Source organism: Culex pipiens, chromosome 3 (assembly GCF_016801865.2).
Source record: "Culex pipiens pallens isolate TS chromosome 3, TS_CPP_V2, whole genome shotgun sequence".
NCBI lineage: Eukaryota > Metazoa > Arthropoda > Insecta > Diptera > Culicidae > Culex > Culex pipiens.
The window spans coordinates 115,354,544-115,376,181 of NC_068939.1; the positions used below are offsets into that span (position 1 = coordinate 115,354,544).

The window sequence follows — 21,638 nt, forward strand, 5'->3', positions numbered from 1 at the left end:
TAAAAGCGATCGCGATGATTAGAGTGGCCATCATTTGCCACCGTGAAGTCGTCCAGTCAATCCGTACTGCCAGCCGTTGAAGTCTTCGTTGGGTGAATAGCGCGCGTGAATTTTTTTTCGTGAAGAGATCTTTCTTTCTCCAGCAGAGTACAAGAAGAAAAACTCGTGATCTGTACCATCAGCAGCAGTTGTACGCAAAAAAGGAACAAGCTCTCAACGTTTCCGCGTGTTTTTACTGCAAAAAAAAAGTGCATAAAAACCAGCAGCTGTGCAGCAAATCCAGTCTTGGAGGCAGTGAGCCAGTGTCATCTCGTCGTTGGTTGGAAGCCAGCAGCAGCAGCAGCTCTTTGGATCAGTCAGTTTTTAGTGGGGTTGGTGAACAGTGCAACTGGAAATTTGCGGTTTGGTAGGTTTTCATGCAGGAAGTAACTTCAGCTTCTTATCCGGCAAGTTAAAGAAGAAGAAAAAGCAAAAAAAAATGAATGAACTCTAGGGAAAGGATGAAAGTGAAACGCTGGACTGTGGGATGATCGTCAATGAAGATAGTTGGTCGCAACAAGCGGCATTTAATAAAGGACTGAAAATGTGGTGACAGAGGCGAAGTACAGACTATCGATGCAGCAAGTGGAAGTGATTTGAATGTGGAAAATGCGCCTGATTGAATAATGTTACAACTCTGGAGTTTTTTTTTTGGAAAGGTCTAATAAATCAAATCTCCAGTTTTTTGCTTTTTGGTGTTTTTGAAACCACCTTGAGTCAGAGGTATTAAAAAACACCGAAAAAATAAAAACTGAAAATTTGGTTTATTGGACCTTTTCAAAAAAAACTCCAGAACTCAACTCTGATCGAAATATTCAATATGATCTAAACATATTGTGAAGTGTAGTTTGAATGGGTTAAATAAATATTTTGAGTGTTACAAACAATTTGGAATTGATTGTTAAGGAATCCCCTATATATTGGGATTTTCCGAGAAATTAAAGATCTCGGTAAGTCAGGGAGTTTGATACACATTTCTTAATTTTGTTGTTTTGATTTAATTCGATTTTAAGTAAACACAAAATTTCCGTCAAGGCGATATAATTAATTTGTTTTATTTTGTTTTCATTTTGAAAGATCTCATTTGTTTAAGTATTTAAGTATTCAGATAATCTTTGGAGAACAAGCTTGAAAGTTATTCTATTTTTATTTTACAAAGATTCATTATTTTGGTTCAATAAACAAAATTTCAAGTTGTTGCAATTTAGGTGTTTTTTATTGTCCCTTCATTTGCGTTATCCATTAAAAGTGCTTTTGAATATCAATTTCTGGAATTAGAAAAAAATAATCCTTCCCTGTATATAATGAAAATGTAAAAATCGTTTTCTTGACAAACAAGTTATATTGAAGAATTGATAAGTTTGCAAATGAAAAGGAAAAAATAAGTAAAATATTTTAAGCTAAAACAAGGAAATGCCAAAAGTTAACAAATTTCATTACATCAGAACTTTAAGCTCAAACTATTCGTGTTTAAAAAACAAAAATTAAGTAAAATATTTTAAGCTAAAACAAGGAAATGCCAAAAGTTAACAAATTTCATTACATAAGAACTTTAAGCTCAAACTATTCGTGTTTAAAAAAACTAACACTAAACTGCAAGAAATAGTTTTAGTTAGCGATTCTCAAGCTTGAGATGGAGATGTTTATGTAACCCCTTAAGGCATTATTTTAGAATCTAAAGATTTGTATCTCAAAGAGATTCTTAGCTATTAATACTTTGATAATTTGTATTAATTTCTGTATTGCCTTCTTAATATCCGGGAGACATGACAAATCGTCATAAAAATGTTCACAGAAATGTCCTATATGCAAAACCAGCAAGCTGAGAAAAACTCAACACAGGTTTGTCGCAAACATAAGGCTACGTGTTATGATTTCACGAAAAAAACAGGAACTGGAACTGGTAATGGCCTATCTACAATCACTTTACATAGTAAATTGTACTTAGCGTAAGAATTTGAATCCATGCAAAGGAATCTGATCTTCTACAATGATAATGTAAGCAAATTAGTGACTTGACGTAATTTCCAAATCTACGGTAAGTTGACGTTTCCATATTAAAGGTAAACAAACAACTGCATAGCAACGTATAACAGCTCAGCAAATTTGTAATCTACCAACTCACACGAAATCGGAAAAAGTTGCCCCGACCCCTCTTCGTTTGACGTGAAACTTTGTCCTTAGGGGTAACTTTTGTCCCTGATCACGAATCCGAGGTCCGTTTTTCGATATCTCGTGACGGACGGGTGGTACGACCCCTTTTATTTTTGAGCATGGTGATTTTCAATAATTGGCAGCCTGAAACTGTGATGAGATAGAAATTTGGTGTCAAAGAGAGTTTAATGTAAAATTGAACGCCCGATTTGATGACGTACTCAACGTACTACTACTCCGAAAAACGTGTTTTTTATCAAAAAAAGCACTAAAAAAGTTTTAAAAACTCTGCTTTTTTCATAACTGCACAAGTTTTTGGAACAAGGGAAATTAATGTTCTTTTTGAAGGATCATTTTTTCATTTAGAGCAAAAAATTTCATTTTAAAATTTCGTGTTTTTTCTAACTTTGCAGGGTTATGATTTAGAGTATATCAATGTTTTACAAAGTTGTAGAGGAGACAATTACAAAAATTTTGATTTATAAACATACGGAGTTTGCTTGTAATCATCACGAGTTATCGCGATTTTACTATTATTTTTTTTTAAGTTACTTTTTGCGTTTTTCTATGTTTTGTGGTCTGTATCTGTCGCGGGTGACCATGAACGGCCATGATCAACGACGACCAATTTTTTCAAAACTTTTTTTTTCGTAAAATCTTAATAACTCGTCTCGGGGTCGTACCGCCCCTCCGTCACGAGATATCAAATAACGGACCTCGGATTCGTGATCACATCCTTATGACGACAGTGAGTTACGTACTTTTTTCTAAGCAATTTATCTGTTCTACGCAACATAACTATTCTAAGTAAAGTGATTGCAAGTTCTTGCACTATATTTTAATATTTTTGATTGATTTCGGATAGAACAGATACAGACCAATTCAATTAGTGCATCAATTACATAACCTGAAGCTTTTAAATTCCTAAAAAACTGCCACCCATTGTTGTCAAACGACCGGGTCACTTTTCAAATCGACACTCTCTTTACACAGAGCTCACAGACACTACCCAACGTTTGTTTCGATACCCGAGCAGGGGTAAATAACACGGGAATACCAAATTTTGGTATTACTTGGGCAAATAACAGAGACCAAAATGTGCCCTTGGTTGCCCAGTAATAGTTGGTAAAATACCATGAAATCATACCAAAGTCTTGTATGTGGAAGGGCACAACAATACCAATCCATGCTGTTCCAAGGGTAAAATAAAACCTCAAAATAAAACCATTTCAATACCAAGTTGAGGTCTTCTGGATTTTTGAACATTGCTTGAATACCAAAACTTGGTATTGCCATGGTCCATGGGCGCCCTTGGAAAATCAGATTTTGGTATTCCTTGGTCTTCCACAAACATGATTTTGGTTTGATTTCATGGTATTTTACCATCTATTGGTCACTGGTATTTGCATAAGTAATACCAAAATTTGGTATTTTCATACCATCTTTAGTGCAGCAGTTGCAGTTAGTAAAAAAAAGGAAATGATCCATATGCAACAGCCAAATCTACTCACCTGATGATGTGATGTGTTGTTCTTAGTGATATTCTTCACCACATCGAATTCATTTGTCATTGATGAACGGCCTGTGCTTAAAGTTCTTGAAGATTCTGAAAAATAACAAGATTGAAAAATAAGGATTGAAATTCACCAAAATTCAATAATCTGTTGATTAACTCGTTTTTCAAAGTATTTGGTTATCCCAACTTAGAGAAATTTCAACGTTTTTAAAAAAAATCTAAGTGGGTAAATCAAAAAATATGAAAATCAGCTTTAACATTTTTGAGTTTCAAGTCAATTAAAAATTAATTATCTCGTCAAAATTTATAAGAAAAATCCATAGTTTCAGAGGAATTTGATGAAAACTTTCAATACCAAAATAATTCTTTAGAGGGTATATCAAAAATGTTTAAAATCAAGTTTGAAATTTCCGGTTTTCAATGAAGGCATTCGCTTTGAGACATCATTTTAGCGCAAAATTAATTATTTTGTCAAAATTGGTCAACATTTTGCCATAGTTTCAGAGAAATTTGATAAAATACTGTAATACCAAAAGAATACCAAAATGTGGTGTTCGACCATTGACAAATTCTGCAATTTTGCAACATCAAAACAATACCTTAAATTGGTATGATACCACGTTTTGCTCTTGCATAATCCTTAAGACAAATTTTAAAGGGTCCAGGAATACCAAAATTTTGTATTGATACCAGAGAAAGGTATTATTACGCATTTCCCTTGTTATTTACCCATGCACGGGTAGTGTCATTGAGCGCCGTGTAAAAAGTAACAGTTCGTCACTTTTTAGTTTGACTTTGTCAAACCAACGGGGTACAAACTAAAAGGTATCAAACAAAAAAGTCACCAACTACCGGGGGTTGAGTGTATTCAGACTGTAGTCACGATTCGCCCCAGTTGACGGTACTGGATTTTTTTAGTTTTTCTGAAAAAGCACACAATTTTGATGCAAATTGCTCCAAAAATGATGGAAATGCATATTGGACATTTAAATGAACAGGAGCAGTAAACGCCAAATTTTACATTCATTTTTACTTTTCGATCGTAACTTAAAAGCAAAGTCTCCAAAATAAATGATTTTAATTTTGAATGTTTGTATGGACGACGGTTTGTATTTGTTGCATACAAGCAAAGAAATGTGAAGAAATTCAAAAATGACAAATTGTGCAAGGAGCAAAACCCGCTAATTAACCATATAAACTTTGCAGGAAACCAAGTTTTTTTTGGCTATTTGAAAAAACTATTGAAAAAATTGTTAACTTTGCATAACATGTCTACAGAACCTCATACAAAAAGTGGGAATCTAACTGTTTTCTATTCAGGATTATGATAATTTCCTTAATTCGAAGCAAAAAATGTTCTCTTGTAGTTGACCCTTAAAACTTGTGGTATAACATTCAAAATACACGTAGTTTTGGGCCATTCTTGGGTTTGCTTCCCTTTCAATAGGTAAATTGCAATACAAATTTTATAAGCGGTGTATTTATGAAGCTCAAAAATTTTGGCAAAAAGCTTAACTTAACTATAAACCTGAAAAGGTGTTTTTACATGATAAATTTTGTATGCATTCAAATATTGCTTAAGATATTACGACGGTCACCATACAAGATTCATAAATATTGATGAGTTTATTAGCTTTTCCACTAATAAAGCGTTTTGTTAGGTGTTAAGCCTAATCTGTGCTTGACAGATTTCAGATATTAAGTTATCGGTTCACCGTCGCCCTGAGGGCGGTTTCATTATTAAAATCACTAAACGCATCGTCAAAACTACAATAAAAGTTGCACAACAATGGCTGATCCTTCGTTTTATTAATACGAAGCCATAAAATGCAAATCGAGTGCCATCGGGTTCAATTTGGTGTTTTCACGCAACACCACTATCGACCGGGAAATTCATTGCTCGTCAGCTGCCAACCAACCAGGCAAAATGCGTTTTGTTATTATATCATATCGATTTGGCTTCGCGGCTTGGCGGCCTAACAATCAATGAGGGCTGCTGATTGGAAGCTGCTGTTATATGTGTGTGCAAATTGACCACGCCGGAGTGCATTGGCTCGGAACGGTTTAGTGATGTCTTGATTGGGTTGGCCTTTTTGGCAAAAAATGAATTAATTTCACTCGGGGTGGTAATCGGGCCAAATTGTCGATTCAACTCTAATGACAGCTTTATGGTTCAGCGTTGATCCTTTCACAATTTCTGACAAATGGCCACGATGACCCTATCGTTACGTTTAGTTATCTAACAAGCTTATTGCTTTTATTAATTTTTGTTTGTGTGTTTTTTTTACGATTCTCCGTTCAACAGAGCAGCAGATTTTCAAGAGACTAACTACCGGTAATCTTACGCGCGCTGAGCATCACTTGCTATAGGAAGGAAAAACCAACAACTCGAATCACCACGCTTGAAAATGAAAGTAGCGGTCGCAGCAGTTTTTCTGATTTGCATTAGTAAGTATCACTTGTCCATTGCTTCCTAGTCCGGAGGTCTGGAGTGGGGCGACGCAACTCTGCACCAACTCGCCACCGAATAATGGACCGGGGATAAAGTTACGTTTAATCAAATTCACTAAATCTTCACACATGGCCATTTTCCCTCTCTCTCTCCAGGTGCAATTGACGCGCGGTCCAAGGCGGAAAAGCGAAAGGACTACGAGTTTGACTATGACAGCGCGTCGGCCGGGGCAAATTACGGCCCGTCGTACTCCCCCAAGTCGGGCTACAGTGCCGGAAGTGGGCTCCGTTCGATTGCGCAAGGATCGGCGGACCAGGCCGGGTCGGCCGTAGCGAACCAACACGCGGCTGCCAAACAGGCCGCTTACGTAGCCCAGAACACGCTGGCTCAGGCGGCTGCCCAAGCCGCGGCCACCGCGCAGGCCGCCCTCCACGGTAAACAAGTTTTGCTGCAAGGTCTGGAGCAGCAGAGCTTGGAGGCGCATCAGGCGCTGGACGCCGAAATTCAGCAACTGCAGCAGGCCAAACGCGCTGCTAAGGCGGCTCAGCACTCGGCCCAGCAGGCACTCAACCATGTGCAAGTGCTCACGGCAGCCCTGAACAACGCACAGGTTAGTTACTATAGCGAGTCTTGTGACAAAGAGAGGCAAGGTGATGTAAGAGCGTGATGTATCGCAGCCTGTATGTGTGTGGGGCTGATAACGGCAGGCGATTTGTTTCATCTCAATGGGTACAGTTAACGCACAATTATGAAACACTTTAGACGCATGCGAATGCAATCAATCTTTCCTGAACATTTATGCAGCCTTTTAATTGAATTGAGTCTTTATTGGCAGTAAAGTTAGCCAAGCGGTATCCATTAAAAAACGTTTGATCAAATTAATTTTATTCGACATTCCATTTTGCTCATGTTTAGCAGTTATATAAACATGCGCTATCAAGCACAAAATCAGTTTTACCTTGTGACCATTAGGATGTAACAAAACGGGTCAGTTTTGCGGGCATTTCAGGGCATGATCCCCTAGCACTTGCTGCTACGGCAGAAAAGATCGAGGCAGTGTTATAAATTTTGCAACATTTTGAATAGTGGACGAATCTTTTCGCACTCTTCGACAAAATTGTTCCCTGGAACACGGACTATGGGCTCATGAGGTTTTTGAAAAATGTAAAAATCTTTTAAGGGCTCAAAACTGGCAAAATCCAAAACGCACAGATTTTACGGGTTAAATCCCATTTAAAATTCAAAGTCAAAGTGCCAGGTCCTGTCGCAACCAATCAAGCTCATATTTGGGATTCAGGCTCAGTACACCTAGGGGATCGCAAAATTGATCCGTTTTGTTACATCTTAATGACCATAGAGTATAGCTGAAAATGTTCAAACTTAAGCAAACATTTGAAATTTATAGTTACACCTTGTTTGATTGTTTTGTAAAAATTATAAATGCAAGTTGCAAGTTCAGCATTCTGTTTTTTTTCTTCTAACATTGAAAAATAAAAAAATCTATTGAAAAAAAAACTCATTTCAAGCATTTTTTAAACCTGTTAAGCAATCTTTTATAATTTCAGACAGACCCTTCAAAAAATGGAGAGCTGTAATGAATCTTTATGAAACAGGTGCGTTTACATTTGCGAATTATATTTTTTTAACAATGAAGTAACTTCAAAGAACTTCAGAAAATTAAATAAAAATAAACAAGACTGTCATTGCTCACACCCATATTTTAAATTTTGTAGAATGAAGTTTATTTTGCATATTTTCATTCAAAAGAAATTTGAACTATGATAACATCGTTTAATATATTAATTGCCACACATTGCAATATTTTATGTCAATATTGCAAAAAAAGTTACGCTGAAACTCAAAAAGTTGAGTAAACCTTTCCCTGTTCCTGAGGGGAACACCCGTGAAGAGTATCGGGGTCGGCATTTACAAAGCGGATTCAGTGACAGTTTATTAATCAACCTAATGTTAAACAAGTTAAGGTTAATGTTAACATTCCATAGGTCAGTTTGTGATACACTACCTTCCCTTTACCACAGACAACAGACGTTTGGGCTCGATTCTTCCCTTGTGTAAATAATTGTTACAGATTTTTTCGTTGTGGCAATCCGTTTGTGGCGCTGCAGTCGCTTTGCCCTGACACATTGCCCGCTGTCAAAATATCGCTTTCCGCCTACTTTCATTTTGTTGGTTTTCAACGTTTGTAATCGTTTGTTCTGGTTCTGGTGTTTGAGGATCGCTTACACTAGAAATCCGGTGGGGGAATCTGACGCGCCGGGGAGAACATTCAAGATTCAGGCCTTTGGTATGGCGTCACTTGAAGGTGGGGTGGGTTTCGAGGGCGTTGAAGATGTTGATGCCTTGGAGGTGAGCGTTGAAATGATCGTGGTAGCTGGTTTGTCGGTTCCGGAGATAATCTTCGGAATGCGGTCGTTTGGGGCCAAAAGGTTTACGGGGTTGGCCGTGATAATAGCTCTTGCTGACGGCGCCGATGACATCTAGACTTTACCGTGTCATACCTTGCTGTTTTTCCTTCTTCGACAGTTCCGGATTGTTTCGTTTCTGGTTCCGGATCTTTTATCCTCCAAGAAACGCTTGCCCATCCTCCCGATTTCCTCCGGGTTTCCTCCTTATTTTCGCTCACCTCTGTTGGTTTTGTTTATAAACACAACCAGCAAAAATTTGACAGCCTCAAGCGCGGCCTTGGTTGCTGTGTTTAAAAAACCATCAGATTAGACTATTTTTTAATATTGATAATTAAATGAAAAAAAAAAATCCATGTGCTCGTAAATCGTGTTAATTGATAATTAAAGTAGATGTACTATATAGCATAAAAACACAATCTTTACCTTTTTATTTATTTTTTTCGAAAAATTGAAATAATATATTTTTAAACATTTTTGGGTGATGCATTTTCAAACACACCTTCTCAGAAAACCATCATGGCTGCTTTAGAGAGTGGCAATAGGCTAACAGATGGCGCTAGTAGATAAGCAGGATGCAGCAGCCATGTTTTTACACACGATTTTCAAATTATTTTGTTCTAGCCGCTACGTCTGTTGTCTGTGCCTTTACTAAGCAATCGAATCCAGAAGGAAAAAGATCACCAGTTGTGTTGGTCCAATCCGGGATTTGAATCCCAATCTATCGCTTACGAGGCGGAGGCGTTACCACTGGGCTACCTGGCTCGGTCGAGAAACTCAAATCGAGAGATATATTTATTAAAAAGCTATGGATTTTCCTATGCTATATTCAATCATTCAAATAGAACAGTAAAAATGTTTGATTCCACGTACAGTTTTAACTTCAATCAAAATTCAGTTGGCTGGCGTTCGCTCGAGTTTCAACCAAATCTTTCAAAATTTTCATCATATGTAGTATGGAATGAAAAATTTCAAATGCTTTTTTAAAAACTAACTTAATCCACATATGTGGTTGGAGCCTTCCTCACAACAGTGGCTGTACACAAGTTTCATCTATTTTTTAGATCCGGCTTCCAAAAAGTACATCAATATCACTTAAGTGGCCTTATCTCGAGACAGGGTTGCCAGATCTTCAATGTTTTGGACTCGTTGGAAAGGTCTTTTGATAACCTAACCAACAATGGGTCGGATGGTGGATCCGGACAAAGTTTACATGCATTTAAGTGAGATCCGGCTTCAAAAAAGTACATCAATATCACTTAAGTGGCCATATCTCGAGACAGGGTTGTCAGATCTTCAATGTTTTGGACTCGTTGGAAAGGTATTTTGATAACCTAACCAACAATAGGTTTGATGGTGGATCCGGACATAGTTTACATACATTTAAGTGAGATCCGGCTTTAAAAAAGTACATCAATATCACTTAAGTAGCCATATCTCGAGACAGGGTTGCCAGATCTTCAATGTTTTGGACTCGTTGGAAAGGTCTTTTGATAACCTAACCAATAATAGGTCGGATGATGGATCCGGACATAGTTTACATACATTTAAGTGAGATCCGGCTTCAAAAAAGTACATCAATATCACTTAAGTGGCCATATCTCGAGACAGAGTTGCCAGATCTTCAATGTTTTGGACTCGTTGGAAAGGTCTTTTGATAACCTAACCAACGATGGGTCGGATGATGGACCCGGACATAGTTTACATACAGTTAAGTGAGATCCAAATATATATGAAAACACATTTTTATACATAACTTTTGAACTACTTATCGAAACTTCAATCTGTATAAAACTCGATCTATGGGACCCTAAACCAAGTCGAATGCAACAAGTTCGGGTCAAATCGGTTCAGCCAGTGCCGAGAAACATGAGCTAGTTTGTTGGTCACATACATACATACACACACACATACACACAGACATTTGTTCAGTTTTCGATTCTGAGTCGATATGTATACATGAAGGTGGGTCTACGACGTTTTTTTACGAAGTTCATTTTTAGAGCAGGATTATAGCCTTACCTCAGTGAGGAAGGCAAAACTTTGCTTTAATGCAAACAAATCGTCGTTTATATCAATATATCAATTTTATCTACAACATGGTTGCGTGTTGGCCAAAACGCGCACTCGCTAGGACATTTTCGGGTTATTATTAAACTCAATCTAGGGCTAATGATTTTTACGGCAAACATTTTGAAATTGCAGAAAATTTGAATTTAGCGGCAATTTCACGGTACTCTAAAATTTGCTCGTAATAAATTCAAAAATGTGTTATTTTAGAAAATTTTAGTTAAGGTAAGTTACTTAAAAAGTTGGCCAAATTTAAAGTTACAAAAATGCCATTTTTGCTGAGTTAAATTTTGTAAAATTATAAAACAATAATTTCAGCATCTGAATTTACTATTTGAATTTGAATATCAGAATAATTGCAATTGCATAAAAAGTAAAATAAAATGTTATATGTTTTCGTGGTTTTAGCAAAAAGGGATATTTGATTATTTTGAAAATATTGAGCCCAAGTCCCATTTATAGTAGTTTTATGTAACATTTGATGTTGATAATACCAGGATCGGAAGCGAGTGACCCATAAAGTTAGAGTAACCCAAAAAAATCAACAGCAATATAAGATTGCAATGAAACTTTGGAAAATGCTTAGCAAATATATCAATTTTTAGAACATTTTAAATCAAATGGAATAAAAAAAACTTGATTTCTAACTAAAATATTTAAATCATTTAAAATTTATCTCACGTTTTAGCAAATTTCACCACTTTTTGAAAATAAAATAACTGAAATTGCTTTGCGTTATCTTTATTTAATTTCACATAATATTTTCCATGGACATTTACAATCGCAACTCATAGGAGCGGCCGTGGCTTACTGGTTACGGTGTTCGCTTTGTAAGCGAATGGTCCTGGGTTCGATTCCCATCTGCTCCCAACGAGAAAGTATAGGAAATATTAATCTTGAAACTTTGAACATGAACGAAAAGTCAAAGTCGCCCGAGTCGGGGTTCGATCCCCCGTCCTTTGGATTGGTAAGCAAAAATGCTAACCACTAGGCCATCACGGCTTGGTGAGCGACGTCTGGAATTAGGAATACTGTTACTATCAAACTATATACGCGCTGGGTCCTTGTCCATTTGACAAGGGTTCGGAAGTTCTAAATAACGTTTAAACCCGATTGGTACAAACGTTCTTCAGGGCGGGGCTTGTCGATAAAAAGCTGAGGGACCTCGCGCTCGGCTAGCCAGCGTAGAAATGGGTCACCGAAGCTCGGCAGAGCTAACACCTTCCAAATGCCTATGCGAGTTATTTGCATGTATAGAATGTAGATCCAAAAATACATGGAAACAACTCAATTTGTAAGAAGCGACCGCGTGGTCCCGTTTGGTCGGTTGCACACACACACACACACACATTTACAATCGCAACTCATTTTGCTGTATATCAACAATTGATTATCAGTATTTCGTGAAAGACTAAAAAAATAATAAGATTTAAATTTATTGTGCAATGCAATGCACTGCTTTCAAAATGCCTGTCTTGCGGTTTGATTCAATTCAATAATCGAAGTTTAAGAACACTAAGGAGCAACTTTTCAAGTGAACATTTTAAATTTCACGACATTTCACGGTATTGACCAGATTTCACGGCTGAGGGTAAATTTCACGGATTAAGCGGCTTCCCTGAAGTCGCGAAAAATCACTATAAGTTTTTCAACTGTCAAAACATTGGAGAAAAACCATTCGACCCTGTCAAAATAAATGTAAATAAAATCAATATGCGCGTGTTTCTGAGTACCTCAAACTCCATGCTTCCCCCCAAATTGGGCCTGCGCAATAATTTTGTTGGTCTGTGTTATTATTAAATTTGAACCATTAGAAAGATGCAAAATATGTATAACAAAAAATCACCAAACATCGACTCCACTACACAAACTGATTACTGGGGCGAATTAGGATAAACGTCGTATATAGAGTAAAAATAGTTAGTTAATTAGTCTTAACTTGGATGTCTGTTCGAGGTAGACCGTATGCATAATTATATGTGTCCCAACTTGCCCCAGTTGAAGAAACATTACATTCACCCACGGATATTAACACATTTACTTTCAGTTGTCTCTAATCACCGAAACGTTACGAGTTGGGTATTTAGATGACAACTGGGATAGCAATGCTCCGCGAACTAACTCTACTAACCCTCAGAGCAGTCGGATCTCTGTAAAGTACACTGACACGAACATAGACACCCGGTAGTAACACTTTCTTTCCTTCCGTGCTGAATTATCCGCTTATCCGTGCTGAATAGCTACAACCCGCCGTTTGCACCATTAGCAACGCATATCTAATGACATGTTTCGTTCCGTCCCAGGTTGCGTCCGAGCACGCCCAGCAGTCTGCCAGCGAAGCGGCCGCTGAACTCGCCTCGCAAACCCAGATGGTGGGTGCGGCCAAGGCACGAGTAGAGTCCATCGAAGAGCAGCTGAACGCGGCCCGAGTTGATTTCGAAGCCACGCAGGAGGCTGCCCACAAGGCGTCCGCCTCGGCCCAGGAAGCGCAGAACAACGCCGCCGAGGCCGCTGCCCACGCCGCCTTGACCCACCGAGTTGGCGTGGTCGACCACCAGTCGATCCAGGCCAAGTCCTACAAGGCCCAGAGCTTACAGTCGCAGGCAGATGACATCAACAGTGCCGAGTACGAAGGACCCGCTAACCACAAATACAACGAATTTAAGCCTTCCCAGCAGTCCTACAACTATCCCGGTTATTAAGTTTGGCTTAAAACTCCAAAAGCACCCCACCCCAATCCAAAACAACAGTTTAGCAACCTCTCTATGTTTTAATAGAAGCGAGAAAAAAAAACAAGTAATATTCCTTAAATTGTAAGGAAAACCTGCGTACCAACGCGATCGACATCGCTATATTACGCGGTGAATTAGAGAAGATGAAAAAAAAACAGGAAACAGCGCGAAACGATCGAACCGGAAAAAAGCTTTGGATGTCGAAAGTTTACCAAACAGCATGTTCCCCAAGTACCTAACGATATTTCTTGTCGTCAGTTTATTATAAACATTTCGTTGTTGTTATTCATTGACCCCCATTAACGTTATTTGTGGCAGTTTTGAAGAGATTGTTATCTTAGAATGTTACCACTTGTATATTTATTTGTTTTAATATTTGGCACGCACATTCGATCTAGTGAAATTCGCGCAAGTCTAGTTTCTAGTTCGATAGTAGATAATTATTTATTTCTAAATTGACATCGTTTCAGGATAAATTAAATCAAATCATATTGTTATGTAAAGTGCTTAATGCTTTCAAATTGAATAAAATATACAATGAAAACCATTTTTTCTGTGTATGCTTTATGGAATAAATTTGAAGAATCCTATTTGTTATGGTGTTTTGTTATACTCATCGGCGCCAAAGGAAAGAAGGGAGGAGGGGATTTTTATTATCAATTTCAGCGTGACGTAAAAATATGAAGCCATTATAAAATTAATATAGCCTTTATTTGAATGAAACTTTGCCCATGCATTCCTTATGTCCAAACAATTTTGCGGACTAATCATACAAAATGGGCATATGAAAATTCGAAACACTGTATCTTGACAAAGGATTTTCTGATCGATGTGGTGTCTTCTGCAAAGTTGTAGGTTATGCTTAAGACTCTTTAGGAAATACAAAAATATCACTGTAATCGCTAATAATTTTAATTGTTTCAGGATATTTAAAAAGGCATCGTTTGCGCTAGAGTTTAGGATGGTGGTGTAAAATTTGGTACCGGAGTCATACATTTTTGAAAAAATATGATTTTTGGAAAAAATATCTGAAATATTATCAAACTTAATTTCAAAAATCATTTTAAGATGCAAAATCGAATTGGCTTTCACATTTTGCGATTTATTTCGAAAAGTGTTAATTTTTTGCAATTTAAACATACTTCACGAAAGAAAAGTACTTCTGCTAAAAATACTTTCGAAAAGCTGAAAAAATTTCCTGCTATTTTTCTTTTTTGACTTTGTTGATCGGACTGCTGGTTTACAGCTTCTTAATGTTTGAATTTAAGTTACCTAATAATGTGTATTTCTCAGTGCCATCTAAATAGTCCTCATTATTCAACTCGAGATATCTCGGTAACTATTAGATCGATTTTCAGAGTATAAAATGAATCATAAGTGAAATTTTCTACTCATTTCTATATTTTCTATAGTTTCGAACCCTACAGGGACCGAATTATGCCTGTTATATATCTAATATATATTTACTACGGGACCATCCATAAACAATCAATCCAAAACGAAATTCTGCATTTTATGACTATTTTATTAACAGCAGCAAAACGCAGCACAGTGTGCGAAATCGGTGCATGTTTATATAGTCATTCTTGTATAAAATTTTCTGATCTTTCTGATAAAAATATTTTCAGAATTTTAAAATCTAACCTAACATTCGAAATCGTCCAAAAATGCTAGGGTGACAATAAAAAAATCGACATCAGGGATACCCCCTGGCGAGGTTCTTTAAGCAAAAATACGTAACTTAACAATTTTGAGCATAATCGGTTAAGGTTAAGGGGTCGCTTTTTATCGTTGAAGATTATAGGGGGAAAATTGCGAAAATGTTTGGGGAGAAACATCGTTTCAGTATTTTTCTGCCAGGTGGCGCAAGTCTCATTCAAAATTGTTCAAGTGTCGGATTTTTGTAGGAAAATCAATTTCTTACAACTTTGTTGAAGGGTGCAAACCGATCTGAGTTGATCCTGATTTTTGGTGATTCTTTGGAAAAAGAGTATTTTCTTGTATACGAAGTGATATCCCCCCCATACATTTTCGCGATTTTCCCCCTATAATCTTCAACGATAAAAAGTGACCCCTTAACCCAGGCCTGCCCAACGTCCGGCCCGCGACGACTTTTCAAAAAAAAATCTATGACCGGCCCTTAAGGGGATTATACAGTGAGGATGATTCAGCTGATTCGTCAATAATGGAGAAGCAGCTCATTGGCAGTCAACCATGCTCATGCTGCTCATGTTAGTTCTATGACCGGCCCTTAATAAAAAAAAAAATAAAAAAATAAGCCAGAGATCTATTTTTTGCATTTAAATTTTGCTAATTCAACGTATTATTTGGGTTCACCTTTGTATTTTTGAACATTTTTTGTTTCAAATTCAAACATTCTTTATATTTTAATTTTTTTTATATCATTTATATATGGATAGCTTCAGAATCAATTAGTAAACGGAAGAAAGGCACAAGATAACAAAATTACCCATGTCGTAAAAATGTGAAAGGAAAAAACTGGATTGCTGTCTAAAACTGCACAATAAGACTCTAAATTAAAACATGTTTAAATTTTTGCTATGATTACTGAAAATTGGAACTTTTTTTGAGGAACTTGATTAAAATAGTTTTTTTAATAAGTGCGTAAGCAAAAAATAATGTGTAACTTTCCAGTGAGTGAGTTGTGTTTGAAAAAAACTAGTATAACTGAAAATATAGATTGCTGCAGAAAATGTTAAAATATTAAAAAGTCTCAAAATGAGTCAAGAAATCGGGGCGCTAGAAATATATTTGTTCATAAAAATTACAGTAAAATTTCAAACAAAATAAAATCGAATCAAATGAACACATTTTGGAAAGTTACCATATTTTTTCTTTCTTAAAATCAATACTACTTTATTTATTTGATAACTTTAAAATAATCTTATAAAAATAATATAAATTTATAAAAAAAGTTTACTTTTCAACTTTTATCAAACTTTAGTTCCGGCCTGCTTCAGAAAAATCACTTTTAATTCCGGCCTGCTTCAGAAAAATCAGATCTGGCACGCATGGCCAAAAGGTTGGACCCCTGCCTGAACCTTAACCGATTTGGCTCAATATTGGCACAGTTACCGTAATCTGGAGCGAATCGGGACTTCAGTCTGAATAGGGCCAGCAGTTTTTAGAGCACTTAAAGCTTTTTAATTTGGAAATGGATGTACACATTTTGTTGGTCGGAGTCTGTTCTAACCGAAACCAACCAGAAAAAATCAAAATATTGTGCTCCAACATGGTTAAAACTGCTGTCCCAATTCGCCCCATGTGTCCCGATTGACCCCAGTTTACGGTACTTATTTTTGCCTAAAAAATCGAGTCAGGGGGTATCTCTTAAGATTTTCCAAAATTATCATTTTTTCTTGTCACCCTACTGTACGTTTAATCAAATCAAATCATACCACCTTTTTTTCTTTTTTCAATTGTGGTTTTTCATAAGGTTTCATACCTTTAGTCTAATAATACATAGTTTAAACCAGTGATTCTCAACGGGGGTACCGGGCCTACTTGATTTCATGGCAGGGGGTACCAGACTAGAAGAAGGTTGAGAATCACTGGTTTAAACGATGTTATCGGTCTATCGCTCCTCGTTGTAAATGGTAGTTTGGGAGATATACGGCTCTGAATAACAGCTTCATTTTTGTTTTAAATCATCGTTATAAACAACCTACAGGAATGGTGGAAAAGATAGCACATAGTATATTCATTCATTTTAACTTCATTACTGCTCATTGCCAGTAGATTAAATCCATTTGATTTTAAAAGTGAAAATAAGAATAAAACAAGCTTTTTGAATGTCTACAATAAATTACTTACATTTATTCACATCATAAATATTAGTTATTCTAGACCTATCTTCTACAACACACTTGATTCAGGAACATCGTCTTATCTAATATGTACAATGTTTTTGTATTTGTATTGTCATCAACGAAAACTGCAACATCTCACTTTCTAAGGTACAATCGTATTCCGCTGTCAAAGATCCGAGGTCGTTAATCCTGTGTCATATACCAGTAGAGTATCCAAAGCCAAAGCGTCTAACTTAACGCCTGCGCACGAATCCGGCGTTCTTGAAGATCTTCACGATGCGATCACGAGGGATCTTATCGGCCGCTCGCTCAAACACGGGCATTTCCTTGTCCCCGAACCAGGACTCCTTGGCGAGGGCTTCCGCCACACGGGGGTTATCGTACACGTGTCCGCGCAGCTCGGTCGGGTACTGGGCCTCGTTGAGTGCATTTTCCACCACAGCCGGATGTGCCAGCGAAGCCTGTAAAAGGTGGGCGGTGGGAAAAACCCCATCCGTCAGATGATTGGCATCAGCAGCTTTTGACCGCATTGATACTTACCTCCTGATGGACCGGCTGACGATGCTGCAGAGCCAACGCCACCGGCTGGTTCAGGTAGATCTGGGCGGAAGCGGCGCCGGCGCACAGCACAGCGAAAGCCAAGATGAGTCCGTTCATTGTGATCTGCAATAAAGATATAATTAGTCCACACACGGTTTGTTACATAAAGGCTTCGCTTCGTCATCAGCATATGCACAGTGAATTTCACGTTTGTGCTTCGCGGGTGGAAATTTTGGGCTTTCCTCGTGAGGAGTGGGGGGAGGTGGAGTTGTGTACGCCATTAGATCAGTGAGTTTCATTAAACTAATCGTAAACACAGACGGAGAGAATGAAGGAGCGCACGTAATAAGGCCTCCTCATACGCCTCGGACGCCCCGGCAGTGGTTTATCAGCACCGCGCCTGAGTGGTTGTTTACGATGGTAAAATGTAACCAAACTACCTCGCCTATGGATTTTAAATCGCTTACGTAAGCGTTTATGAGCGTGCACTAGTTGAGTGTTTACATTTCATATATTAATAAGTAGTTCTCACATTTAATCAAATTTGAACAAGGTGTTAATTGACCGTACGATAATTTTAACTAAACAAAAACATGATCGAACTAATCCACCATGTCGGTCTAGTCTGGTGAAGCTTTAGTTACAATGCAAATAGTCGTAGTCACTACACTCAACTGATGTATTAAACCATACGGAGATATGCAAGGACAGATGACATTCCAGCTCACAAGGAAATCTCCTTACGTTGGTGGTTTTATGTCCACTGCAATAATTTAGAGCTGATTGATGGATTGTTATGGGAGGTGACATACTAGCTAATGATCTGTGTGTAGGTACACGTCATGTCACCTGTGTTCGGTTGACTTTTAAAAGATTAGACATTTTGAAGAATTCAAACAGTTTGTTTCTAACTTAGATTGGCTTTATATTCAGAAGATCTTTGTGGAAATGTTAAAATTGGGTGATTATCAGTAATATATTACCTAAAATTGTAAAAATGCGGATAAAATTAGCCCAATGACCATGCAGATACTAGCCAAGTATACTGCTAACAAAAACTAGGTTTGTGCGGAAAAGAAAAACAAACTTGTTAGGAAAGTGCTGATCGACGCACTATCATTAATTTGACCGTTTTATTTCATGACATTACGATGAAATTGGCTTAGATTAAATATTTTTTTCAAATGCACCCTATTCAGACTGCAGTCCCGATTCACCCCAGTTGACGGTAAAACTTTCGTAAACGGTTTCAAGATTTTGTTCGCAAATTCATTCAAAAGCAAAGTCCAAAATATATGGAATGTTGATCTATCGTTAAATCAAAGTGATTTCTGCTGAATGTTAATAAACTGAATCTCATTTGCCTGGTCAGTTTATTTTAGCTCTTCCAATTAGCTTGACTAAGAATTTCTTACCAAAGCAGGCTATTATGCCAAATCAAGTATTCCGAGAAAACCACATTTTTGTGTTTGTCACCAAATCTTCACCACGGAAATTTCAAAGAGGAATGAGATATTAGCCGTTTGGTTTTCGCATCGGCATCCAAAACTAAACAATATTTTAGTAAAATTCAAGTTTCAGAAGATGCGTTGGATCATCTTCTACCACCTGGAACAAAAATCTCGTTTTTGCCAAAAGTGGATAATAGCCGTTTTTTCAATGATGGGCTGATTAGAAGACATTTAGTCCATATCACAGAAAAAAACACATGGAAATGCTTGTTAGACTGTTTGTGAATTAAAAACAAACCAGTTTTTTCAGCGACACTTCTTGCACTTCTCTTATTTTATCTTCACGTGGTAACATTCACTGTTACAGTTCAGTTTGAATTGTTTGGAAAACTTTGATAAACAAAAGGTATAGAAAAGGGTAGCACAATTTCTCAACACGCCAAACATAACATGTGAAATCACTTCACTCTACACATTCTTCTTTTTCATAAAAAAAAACTTTCAAATGACCAGCAAACTATCATATTTCCTCAAATTGTGCAACGAGGCCCGCACCAGGTTCGTCGCTTGTCACAAGCGTTCAAATCACCGAATCATCACACTACAGAACTATGAAACTGGAACTTACGTTGCGAAAATAAACCGCTGTTATCAGCAAGACGAGAAGAAAGAAGGAAGGTCCTGATTGCTAACGGTTCAGAACTGCAATGCAAACTACTGCCTCAGCAAAACAGTTCACGTTCTTATATATCGTATGTGCTCTATTTAGCAAAAAACAAACCCGCGGAACGCGCCGTTTTACTATGAAAACACGCCTCCATCATCGTCGAAGCAGGTTTTCGCGAAACGAGCGACGCTTTTAGTACTTTTGTTGTTGTTGTTGTTTGCTGGGATAGTTGATACAACTTAGTAGTAGTAGTGGTTGTTGTCGTCTCCTCTCCGGCTGATATCGTGAACGGACGAAGGGACGCGTCATAGCGAGACAACGGAGTCTCGCGCTAGAATGGAGTTCTGGATGGGGCGGTGCGGTGAGAACGGCAGACGGGAAGGAGGAACCGTTCTGACGAGAACGGCTTCGGAACTGGCTGTTTTTGTCTGTGTGCTTCCTTTTTGGCAGGTGTGGGGTAAAATTGTCAATAATCTTTTGTTTTAATTTAAGTAAAAATCATGCCTTCCATTTCCTTAGGGCACATAACTTTTTATAAACAAGAGTTTATCCCTCTCACACCTTATGTAGACTGTCATGTGAGTATAGGGAGATACACTCTTGTTTACAAAAGTTATGTGCCCTTTTGAAATGTCGATCAATGACAGCCATGACAGCGTTGACGTTGATTCATTGATTAACAGCACTAGTTCAGTCAGTAGTATATCGACGCTATCGTGCTATCTTAACACACGTCGCTTTTTGACGTTCCGAGAAAAATGCGCTTCAATGTTTGACCTTGAATGAACAAAACATAGAGCACGCAATGTAAACAATAACAAACACGTTATGTTTGGTTGGCCGTTCTGTGCATTGTCCCGAAGTTTCGTTGAATTTGGTACGGTAGTCAGGCTTGTACGTGTGTCAAATGCGTTCTGACTTAAAATTCCTTTGGCCAGTTGCAAAAAAAAAATTGTGATGTGTTGGAAATCTACAAACTAGCAATAAGAAAAAATACTGTATTAATGTTCTTAACTTTTTTTCAATTCATATACAAATCTATTTTAACCCAAATGCCCCCTCGATCCAATCCAGAACACATACCCAATATTGATTGAAGCACGAAGCTCGGATGCTGTGCGATCATCGGCATCAGAGCAAGTACACCGTAATCGTGTATGCTTGCTAAGTACGCGGTATCGATGTTCAGCGCACAGATCCTGGTTGTACAAAAAATGAGCAAAAAACAAAACAGAAAAATAACACAATATTTGCACAGTGTTTGTGTGTAGTGTATTGTCATACCATGCCTTTTAACCCCCCTGGCCGGTGTTGCTGTTGCCGGCCACGGCGTTTGCTGCCTGCGCGGGTTATCCCAAACTTCCGTAAGAATATTCTCGTTTGATGGAGTTTGTGGCATCGAACCGGAAGATAGCAAACCGGTTACCGGATTGTCAAGGTCATGCTCGACAATGGAAAAGGAGAGAAACGCAAATAGAACTTGGAGAGCCCGAGAACGCGCGCCGGCGAACCTGCCGCAACCAGAGAACCTGTTTCCCGTCACGTGACCATACGACGAGAAGGAATGGTGGTGAGCCGGTGATCACGATGTGTGGTTGAGAGAGTACCCTTCTAAGGGAGTTCAGCTATTTATTGATGTTAGGGATAGTTTGCGCTGATTCATCGAATATGTTTTGGTCGAAAATTTGAGGGTTTAGTCTTAATCAACCTTGTACATCCCAACCTCGCCTTTAGGCGGGTTTCGATTTAAAAAATCGCCAAAAA

At 37.8% G+C, this 21,638-nt stretch overlaps 2 protein-coding genes across 2 annotated transcripts; one reads left to right on the forward strand and one right to left on the reverse strand.

Moving 5' to 3' along the window:
• Window positions 1-17,044, forward strand: LOC120413987 (uncharacterized). Its single transcript, XM_039574994.2, has 4 exons — window positions 1-406; window positions 6,015-6,157; window positions 6,317-6,771; window positions 12,958-17,044. The coding sequence occupies exons 2-4, from the start codon at window positions 6,118-6,120 to the stop codon at window positions 13,354-13,356; spliced, it is 894 nt and encodes a 297-aa protein (XP_039430928.1). The 5' UTR covers window positions 1-406; window positions 6,015-6,117; the 3' UTR covers window positions 13,357-17,044.
• A 147-nt stretch (window positions 17,045-17,191) lies between these two features.
• On the reverse strand, window positions 17,192-19,988 carry LOC120414027 (uncharacterized). Its single transcript, XM_039575050.2, has 3 exons — window positions 19,836-19,988; window positions 17,757-17,879; window positions 17,192-17,677 (listed from the first exon to the last, which is right to left on the reverse strand). Exons 2-3 carry the CDS (start codon window positions 17,871-17,873, stop codon window positions 17,450-17,452), a joined length of 345 nt encoding a protein of 114 aa, XP_039430984.1. The 5' UTR covers window positions 17,874-17,879; window positions 19,836-19,988; the 3' UTR covers window positions 17,192-17,449.
• Between the last annotated feature and the right edge of the window lie 1,650 nt (window positions 19,989-21,638).

Excerpts from the sequence above, each read along its gene's own strand:
- LOC120413987 (XM_039574994.2), top strand. The coding sequence starts at position 6,118 with ATGAAAGTAGCGGTCGCAGCAGTTTTTCTGATTTGCATTA. Across the intron at positions 6,158-6,316 it reads AGTTTTTCTGATTTGCATTA|GTGCAATTGACGCGCGGTCC; the intron begins GTAAGTATCACT and ends CTCTCTCTCCAG. Across the intron at positions 6,772-12,957 it reads CAGCCCTGAACAACGCACAG|GTTGCGTCCGAGCACGCCCA; the intron begins GTTAGTTACTAT and ends GTTCCGTCCCAG.
- LOC120414027 (XM_039575050.2), bottom strand. The coding sequence starts at position 17,873 with ATGAACGGACTCATCTTGGCTTTCGCTGTGCTGTGCGCCGGCGCCGCT. Across the intron at positions 17,678-17,756 it reads GTCAGCCGGTCCATCAGGAG|GCTTCGCTGGCACATCCGGC; the intron begins GTAAGTATCAAT and ends CACCTTTTACAG.